Source organism: Tigriopus californicus, chromosome 12, assembly GCF_007210705.1.
Source record: "Tigriopus californicus strain San Diego chromosome 12, Tcal_SD_v2.1, whole genome shotgun sequence".
NCBI lineage: Eukaryota > Metazoa > Arthropoda > Copepoda > Harpacticoida > Harpacticidae > Tigriopus > Tigriopus californicus.
Window position 1 is genome coordinate 12,869,064 of NC_081451.1, and position 9,802 is coordinate 12,878,865.

General features: G+C 42.2%; 2 protein-coding genes across 2 annotated transcripts; one reads left to right on the forward strand and one right to left on the reverse strand.

Moving 5' to 3' along the window:
* Nucleotides 1-34: 34 nt before the first annotated feature.
* LOC131891293 (polyribonucleotide nucleotidyltransferase 1, mitochondrial-like) lies at nucleotides 35-3,916 on the reverse strand. The gene is given in 4 exon segments (XM_059240820.1): nucleotides 35-1,052; nucleotides 1,055-1,429; nucleotides 1,471-1,688; nucleotides 3,912-3,916. Coding segments are annotated over 4 exon segments (1,575 nt in total). The 3' UTR covers nucleotides 35-75.
* A 3,276-nt stretch (nucleotides 3,917-7,192) lies between these two features.
* Nucleotides 7,193-8,704, forward strand: LOC131891294 (proton-coupled folate transporter-like). The gene has a single exon (XM_059240821.1). It carries the CDS (start codon nucleotides 7,193-7,195, stop codon nucleotides 8,702-8,704), a length of 1,512 nt encoding a protein of 503 aa, XP_059096804.1.
* The last annotated feature ends 1,098 nt before the right edge of the window (nucleotides 8,705-9,802 follow it).

A 9,802-nucleotide genomic window follows, 5' to 3' on the forward strand; every position in this document is an offset into this window, starting at 1 on the left:
CTGGGATTCCAATCCTGGTAGCGGTAAGGAAGTCCGCAAAAAAAAAAAAATTGGGTGCCTTATTTTAGTTTAGTGTTAGTGTTGCAATTTTTGAGCGGCGAGTTGTGTCAAGGGAATGAACACTGGAGACAGATTCGGATGCAGTTCCACATTAGCACCTCGCTCTTTGATCTCTAGTACTTTCACGGTGATGATGGCGCCCAACTCATACTCGGGAGCATATTCGTCTGTTTTAAGTTGCTCTATCATCTCGTGAGCTTCGGCCAACGACTCGGCGTTAGGTGCGAAAATCGTCCATGACGATTCGTCGTTCCCTTGCGAGGTTTGAACGCCTATTTCGGTTTGCATCTTCTTGAGATTTCGTCCTCCTGGTCCAATAAAGCTAGTTCGTTTGTGAGCAGGAATGGTAAGCACCTCTGTCACAGGCAGATTCGTTTTATCTGTTCGAGGTTCTTTGATGCAAGTTGACATGATATCTAGGATCCGACCTAAGGCTTTCACTCCTTTTCCTACTGCATCATCCACGATATGCAGTGGTAAACCGGGAATCTTGATATCAGCTTGTAATGCAGTGATGCCCCCGTCTTTGGTGACAGCCATTTTAAAATCCATGTCTCCTAAGTAGTCTTCCAGTCCAAGTATATCTACAAGTACTTGATGGCGTTTAATTTCATCATTATCGTATTCGGTGACTAGTCCTAAAGCCACGCCTGCAACCGACTGAGTCAAGGGCACTCCAGCGTCCAAAAGGGCCAAAGACCTGCCACAGATCGATGCCATAGAAGATGAACCATAGGATTCAAGCACTTCAGAGGTGAGTCGAATGGTGAAGGGATAATTTGATGGAATCACAGCCCGTAGCCCCTTTTCAGCCAAAGCCCCATGACCCAATTCTCGGCGACCAACCGTGGATAGTCCGATTTCGTTGGTAGCATAGGGAGGGAATTCATAATGAACAAAAAAGTTCTTCTCCTTCATGCCACCGGTCATGACGGATAAGGAATCAGCCTTGAGCGCGGATTTGGGCGAATCGAGAGCTACCGTACACAACATTGGATTTGACCGCGTTGAATCAAAGCCGATCCGTGCAAAGGTTTGTGCAGGTCACGCTCACACACAATGGGTCGAATCTGATCCCATGCTCGACCGTCTACCCGTGTCTGACGGCCAAAGAAGAGATCTTTGATCAAATCTCCGTAGAGTTGGGTATAAAATGCATGAAAAAGGCTGGTGTCATGCATGGGGTATTTCTCGCGGAGCTGCGCCACAGCTCGATCACGAATAGCAAAAGTCGCCACGCCTCGAGATTGTTTGTCGTGCGACAGATCAAGGTTAGCGGGCTTGAGGGGTTCATAGCACAAAGTTCGCATATCCATGATCACATCAGTGGGTAGTTCGGATCGGAAATGGCATGCACGTTTGACCACATCTCGGTGTTATCAGCCGCGCTCCGAGCTATGAGTCCGGCACTCTCGGCTCCTAAATGAATGGCGTCTAAAACCAGCGCTCGATTGACGGCCTGAGCTTCCGCCTCTAACATGATCATCTCACCCCGGGCGTTGCCACTCACTATCAGGTTGAGTTGGCTGCGAGCCAGGGTCTTGCGGGTCGGGTTCAGCACGAGCGCCCCATCCACCCAACCCACCCGCACAGCCCCGACCGGTCGGTGCCAGGGAGTCCCTTCTTTTCTTATAACTTCGGACCGATATGACTTCCCACAAGACTTTTAATTTCATTTTAAATTTCTTCCAACTCACGTTATCGTGTTACAGCTTGGCCTCTGTAACATTATTGACTATCTATGTCATGTCTTCGTTAATTTGCCCAGGTCCTGGTGAAAACAAGCTTTTGCTTACCCAGAACCTGAGGAATTACATGCTCATGAATTTTTTTATGTATCAAGATGCTAACTCAAAGATAAAATGCCGACATTATTTAATCATGATCAAAGTGTTCCTGAAATAAATCTATCTATCAATCTAACGAAAAGGCAATGTGCACTAGCTCTTCAGTAGGTTAAAAGACGTGGGAGTTTTGTTAAAACCTGGGTATTGAGATCAATAACGTTTATCACTGTTATTTTCACCACCTTGTCTGGTGATATGTTGCTATCAAACTGGGTGTATAATGCATAAAATACCCAGAAATGTAAAATAGCAAATGCACTACACTATCCTAATGTTTCATTCCTCCCTTTTTACCACCATTCTGTTTATGGTGAGTACTAGGACCGAAATCTACTTGCTTTTGGCAGGTACACAAGCTTTCAGCCATTAAAAATATAATCTAAGAAGTGTCATGATTTATAGTTCGTACGGGCTTAACAACAAGAGTCCGTAGGAACAATGAGATAAAAGTATCTGGTGAGAAGTTTTTGTTGCAAAGCTCTGGCACCTTATTAATTCTGAAGGATGGCAAACTTGAAGAATTAACACAAAATTGTGTTGACAGAAATATATATGATACATTAAAAAGAGGTAGCTCAATGGGCTTTTTCAAGTGCATTTCATAATCAAAAGACCAAACAACACGAAGTTCACACCCTTCATTCACAAAAATTCAATATGTATAAAGGGTAAACTGATCTTTTTTTTGGTTTTCTTCATTTCTTCCACTTTTTGAGGAACTGTATTATTGATGTGGTTATAGGGAGGTCACCACGCAGGCCAACAACTTTACAGTTTAGTCTCATAATATGGAGTGCGTCCCAAGGCCTAATTATAAACACTTCAATTTAGTTAATAGAAAATAGGAGTATGGGTCTACTAGTTTGGATCTCAAGGTGGAAACAGGTTGCTGATGGCCGTCTGGGGATAGAGTTGAAATTCCCATTGGCTTTTTACAACAGTTGTAAAAACTCTTAATGCTCTCTCCGGGTGTCATGAATGCCGTTGACAATATGGGGAATAATGACCAATGAAATCTTGGTTAGTAATTTGAGAGCAAACAAATTTGGCTTGTCAGTCACATCAGTTATCACATAGGAGAGCAAGGGACAATACTTTTGAAGGAAATACACAAATGACTTTCTATTACACAGATTCATGTTTGAAACCTGAGAGACAGTCACACACCATTACTCGCAGCATGCCCAATCATATGTCAATAATCTCAGCTTGTTCAGGCTGGTCAGCCTCTTTCTTAGTTTTAATGAATCCGTATCAAGCTCCCTAGATTACTTGCATTCACAAGTCCTGATGACAAGGCTTTGGTCTTTGGATGGCCAAGTCCTGGGAAATAAGAATGGGCGGTCTCTGGGCTGCAAAAGTAAGGCTGCTTGAGTCACAGTTGGGGACACTTTGTGTCCAATGAAGGGTCATTCATGCCTTTTCTTCATTTTGAGTCCTATCTGGATCTTGTGATACGATGTTTTCAACACTTCAGATTTCGTAGGTTCAGGCATGGTTCAGGGCACGGTCGCTTCAACTTTAGCCCTTTCAATGTCTAGCAGCTGTTGATTTTTAGGGTGACTGTGTGTCCAGGGTAGAGCCGTCCTTGCTTCAAATACCGGGTGTCGAGGATAAGATTAGACAAATTTGTCACTTTCACGTAAAAGCATCATGAATTTCTTAAAAGGTAATTTGGAGAGCTAAAATTCTAACATATTATAGATCAGAATACGTAAAATTTACGTTATTTTTGACATTTTTTTATTTAAAGCTAAGTTTTCGAAATATTATCCTTTGAAGCAATGACTTTAGCCAATCTGGTCCAAAAACAGTGACAAAAAGTGCGGATTTTGGCAGGAGAGAATTTTCAATGGTTGATCAATTAGGCGGCCAAGAACTTTAGTTAAAGGGTGTCTTTCTTTGCAAGTTTCTTTCTCAACATAGGACCAACACAGTATAGTCCAGAGTGTTAAGATCTGGAGAATTTGGGGGCCATAGTTTAGGCCTCCAAAACAAGATTACCTCATTATCCAGTAGGAGATTGTCCTTTTGGCGGAATGAGCAGGAGCAAAGTCTTGTTGAAAGACAAAGGGCCGTGTTGTGCTACTTATCTCATCCAGGGTATCACTGTAGACTTGAAAACCTCAATTTTGGCATCTGCATTAAGTCAAATCCCTCTGGCAACCAGATTGGAGATCCAATCCAATGCATCACATTGGTTTGCTTGAAACTGCCTTGATGCATCTGTTTATTCCAGCTATCACTGTTGGATATCTAAGTGCTGGTGTCTTGCATTCCTAAGAGGGGGGATTACAGTCATCTTGCCAATCAAGAAAGTTTTTGACATTGTAAATCGTCCGGCGGCCACTTTAAGGTTCCAACTTACTTCTTTAGAAGTGAATCCCGCACACAGCAAAGCTACAATGGATTCTCTTTTTGCTTTCATAGATTTCAGCTTTGAAATTTTTGTATTTTTGTTTACATAAAAGAAAAGAGCGGACAATGACGAAAAAATGAGATAAAACTCACGCAACCTTGAAAGATTTCAAGGATTTTAGAAAGAAAAAACTGTGTGTCTAATCTTATCTTCGACACCCGGTATATAGAGAGCAAAGGCGCTGCGATCACATGTTTTCGTTTCAGCTGTCGCTGGTAGGCAAAATGTTTCATTCGTAGTCACGCTACTTAGGACAACTATGGTACAAATTTGAATCGTTGTTGACGGCTTGCCCAGAATAGAAACCCCTAATACGACTCCTTAGCTGGATTCTTGGACACGGTCGTCTCCTCTCGTCTCGTCTCACCCGTCTCACCACGGTGGTCAAAAAAGCTTATCAGGTATTGAGAGAAATGCGCATATCCATCTCAACAGTCTTCTTCCTTACAAAAACCATAAGAAGTTATTTTGACGTGATTGATTTATTGAAGTCTGGCTCAAATTTGTCGCGCATGTGGCTATTAGTTAACAAGATTTGCTTGGATATTTCTGTTGGAATTCAAAAAGGCTTTTGAACCACTGTGGCAGTCGTCTCAATGGTGAGACGAGACGAAGAATCCAGCTCTTGTCAAGCGATTACTCTCGTCTAGTAGGCTTCATAAAACGCGTTTGAGTACGTTGTCCGACCACATTTTTAAGAACGACATTTTAAAGCGGTTAAAATGGGGCTCAAGTCAAAGTTTTCATCATGTGGTGGAAACCCTTAACTGAAAGGGAAGGAACAAGCCTGGGTTCAGGCTGACCTCCAGAGGTGTCGGAATTACCTTGATTCCGTAAAGGTGCAATCATGTCGCCCACATTCAAACACATTTCTGGGAGATTGAAACGAAATTCCGAATGCCTCATCATTGCGTTGCAGTTTCGGATACGTTTTGTTAAACTTTCGACATGCGACATCGACAAATACGACTGGGTCGCAAATCAAAATTTATTCACGGGAATCTTAAGCTGGATTCTTCGTTGATCAGCTTACCCCTCTCGTCTCACCAGAGAGACGACTGCCACATTGGTTCAAAATCCTTTTTGAAGTACAACAGAAATATCCCAACAAATCTTTTTAACTTTTAGCCATATGAGCGCCAAATTTGAGCCAGAATTCAATAAATCAATCATGTCAAAATTACTTGTTGTGGTTTTTGCAAGGAAGAAGACTGCTAAGATGGATTTGCGCATTTCTCTCAATACTTGAAAAGGTTTCTTGACCACCGTGGTGAGACAGGTGAGACGAGGGGAGAGGAGACGACTGTATCCAAGAATCCAGCTTTAAAGTCCCGGGTCCCGGCACATAAAAATACCTATGTTCCGTCCTGACATTGATTCCCACACTGGACGGGATTTACATAGATAGTTTTGACCCAAGCACTAGGTGAAAACCTTGATAGCTCTCAAAGATGGAGAGCACCTGGTACATGGGCTTCAATTTCTTAGACCTATCTTAAGGCCTCCGGTTATAACCCTAATCAGATCATACGAGCAATAGTTCGAGCTTCCTTCATCAAGCCTCAAACTATCGTGAATCAATTGATTGACTAAGGATACAAATCGCTAGCTACCTTTACTCCCCACGGTTACAGACCAATCTCGGTTGTCTGGCATACACCTGGGCCAATCTTCAAAGCTAGCTATCCTGCAAAATGTGGTCACTATCCTCGTCTAAATATGTCTATCAAAGTCGACCTCTACTCTAGAGTCTAACTACTGATTTCTGCTACAAGAGTGATGAACTTCAGATACAGTTGAATACTAATCCCTTTTTTTATTCAAATATTTTTATGTCTTGCTCCGGTAAGCAAAGTGAAGGAATTATTGGGCCAATGGAAAAGGGGATATTCACATATAACACAATGGCTTTATATTACTGTTCGATTTGTGGCGAGATGGTTCAATGGAGATGCTTGGATGACGTCCACTCAACGTCTCAAAATGTGTGGTTTGGAGCTCCCAAACTATCGCTTTGGTTCCTGACCGCTCTTACGTCATGTATGTATTTGTATGTATGTATTTTTGGGGTGTATCCAGTGGTTTTTGGTTAAACGAACATGAGAAAATATGGATTTTAAGGTTGAACTTAATAAGAGATGAATAGATATGGATGTAAAAAGTGTGGGTAGCCCAGCAATCCTCTTAAGCCATAGGGCTTGTTTTCAAGAGGTGGAATTGCATCTGAATCGGCAAAGTTCACAGTGGTATTTTATGGTCTAATGTAGTGAACACTTAACCAGAAGGCATTGGGTATGAACAGTTGGAGCGATTCCTCCTCCCTCGTATGGGAACTCGTTGGCTGAGAGCTGTGTGCACCGCGATCTTGGGGTGGCATTCGATGTCCGATTAACGTTTACTGGACACTGTGCGTCGTTGGCTTCAAAAGCGAATCAAGTACGTGGAATGATCAAGCAAAACTTCCTCAGTTCAAGTTTGACTTAAAAAATGCAACCGAATCAATAAGGCCCACGAATTCTCTACAAATACTAGAGGGAAGCAAATTCAACTATGAAGGAGCCAAAGAAAGAAGAGATGTGGACTTCGTGGAGAGCATCGTCTGATCTTGATACACAATCGTATTAGGCAGTCATATGTTGCTTAATTTTGGATCAGGATGTTTAAAAACATCTGCAGTGAAAATGAGTTGCGCACATCCCTTATCGCAGTCAAGGGCAAGTGTGTTGAAACCATGTCATCATTCCTATGACATAATGAAAATCGTTCTCACACACCCCTAGTTGACATAAGATGCAATATCATCATCAAAAGGACAGCAGCCCACACCATACACCTTTTTTTCTTCATTGTGATTGATCAGTTAACAATGAGTGATCAAGGGGATAGTAAGTCTCCATCGGGATGGAAAGCCTTTCTGAACTCCATAACAATAGAGCCTATGATTTTCATCAATGTACTTGGGGGAGTGATTGTTGCTGGTGCAGCTCTGAATACAAATCTTCTGATACGCAAAATATGCGTCTTTGACCTTCACTTCAACGAGACCGTGTGTGATCACTTGGACCTACCCGAGAATGACGATTACGAGAATGAGGTCCAACTGCAAGTGAACAATTTTCAAATGATTGGCCAATGGATTGGAGCCATACCAGCCTTGATATTGGCCCTATTTGCCGGAGGGCTTTCAGATGACATTGGAAGAAAACCATTGCTAATTGTGCCCTTGGTGGGAGCAACACTAACTTCTCTGCTAGAAATTCTAAATTTGGTTTTCATTGATGTATTCCCAACTCAATTTTTTTATGTCGAGCAATTGTACAGCTTCTTTGGTGGCATGTCCGTCTTCTACATGGGGTTCTATGGGTATGGAAGCAGTGCAAGCAATCCCCAGGACAGAACAACCCGTTTGGCCCGATTTGACGGAGTGGAGCAAGCTGGAGGTTTAATTGGCACACTTTTATCTCCTGTGTTGTTCTCGGCTATTGGATACCTGGGTTGTTACAGCATCAGAGCCGTACTTCGTTTCCTAGCTTTGGTTTATGTGATTTTCATTGCCAAGGAGCCGCATCAACGAAAAGGAAAGCTCTTTAAGACCACTAAACAGACCCCTGATGGTTCCAGGAGCATGTCTTACTTAGAAGTGTTCTGGGAAGGTATCATGTCAATATTCATCCGACCAATTATTGGAATGATCCAAACAGTTGTGCGGGATCGTCCCAAATGGCTGAGACTGCTTCTCTGGATGCAGTTGTTCATTTATGGCATTTATTGGTTTATTGCAGAAGAAAACGCCCTCATCTATTTGTATGCCATCAAAATTATTCCCAATTATGACGGCACCGTGCATTCATATCATCAAATCATGTTGCAAATTGTGGGAATGGTGATTTTGCTGTTCGTTATGCCCATTATTTGCCTGAAGGCACAACTTCACGAAGGGTTGATCCTGGTGGGAATAAACTTTTTGGTCGCTTTGGGCACACTGGCAAGTGCCTTTGCCAACAATATTTGGCAGTTTTTTGTCTGTCAAGCTCTGTTGGGTGTAAGAATATGCCAGTATTCCACTGCCAGATCCTTAATGACAAAGTGTATCAATTCTGACGAAGTGGGCAAACTTTACTCGTTTATCGCTGTTTTGGTCGCCATCATGCCGATTCTGAGCAACCCTGCTTTTCGGCAGTTATACAACGCCACTTTGAAGACCTTCCCATCAGCTTTCCTACTTCTTGGAGCTAGTTTAAACGTTTTGCTGATCTTCCTTAATTTCTCTGTTTATTCCGGAAGAAAGTACATGTTGGTTGATCGAAAGGGTGCAGTTCTTCGAACTATGCTAGATTATGATTTGGCCAATGTTGAATTGAAACAAATAAAGAAATGAGCAAAAAAGCTTCTCTTGAGTTTGAATTATTTGTCAATAATTATTCTATTTTCTGAAGCGTTCTCCGACATTAAATACAAAAGGGATTTTTGTGCTGCTAATGCACGGGCCTTTTTTGGGACAAAAAGGGCTTGATCGATGAAGTGATAAAAGACAAGACTATTTCAATTTGGGAAGTTGTTACCACATTTCAAGGCCTTGGGAGTTACAACACTTTCAGGTACATCGCAAAACGTCCTAAAGTCAATTGTAACAGCAATGGCACCATCACGTGCTCTCTGCTTTAAAAGGTCGATGCTAGAGTACTTGGTTCTGTAGGATAAGAAACTCCCCAACTTTTTTTCTTCTTGAAAGTTAATGAAACGACAGAAAAAGCAAAAAGTTATAAATTACTTGGAGGAACATTCTCTGATGTCCAGTGAGTAACATGACTTCCAGCTGCCTTAGCAAAAGTGAAGAAGTGAACAAGGAGTATTTTAACTTCTTGAAGGCATTCGACAAAGTTCCAAATGACTAAAGACGGCAAAAGTATTCAATTTACAATTAACTCCGTTTCATCGTGTACAAAAGCAGCACAAACTGTAGCTAACGTCCCATTTTGAAAGCGAATGGCCTTAGGAGCAAAAGCTCCAGTCCTACTAGGGTTTCAACCTTGAACCTTTGATGTTGGCGCCTCTATTGGTCTTCTTCTGAACCTTATTTGTCAGCTGCTCCTAGTCAGGGTTCATTCTCCAGCAAAACAAGTATATATTGTTCCACCATTGGTTTTGCAGCTCTTGAGGGGAGAGCGCTGGTAAGAAATGGGTGATGGTTTAGGCCCAAAAGCTGAAATATCTTCACACTTTAACCAAGAACAATTGGAACGCTCACAACAGATCAAGTGTCTGTTCGGATATTGCCCAGTGACAAGACGTCCAAGAGTTTAGAGGTCCCCGCCCTATCCTGAGCGCTAAACTCAACTCAATTTGGTAAACAGCTCCGTCGATTTGACAACTTATAAAAGCTTGAAGCTTAAAAAAATTCAGACAAGATGTTGTATGGTCATGCCCAATATTGATTATCGCTCTCTGTCCATTTCACACCTCTACATTCTGCTCT

Coding starts and splice junctions, on each gene's coding strand:
- LOC131891294 (XM_059240821.1), top strand. CDS start 7,193: ATGAGTGATCAAGGGGATAGTAAGTCTCCATCGGGATGGAAAGCCTTT.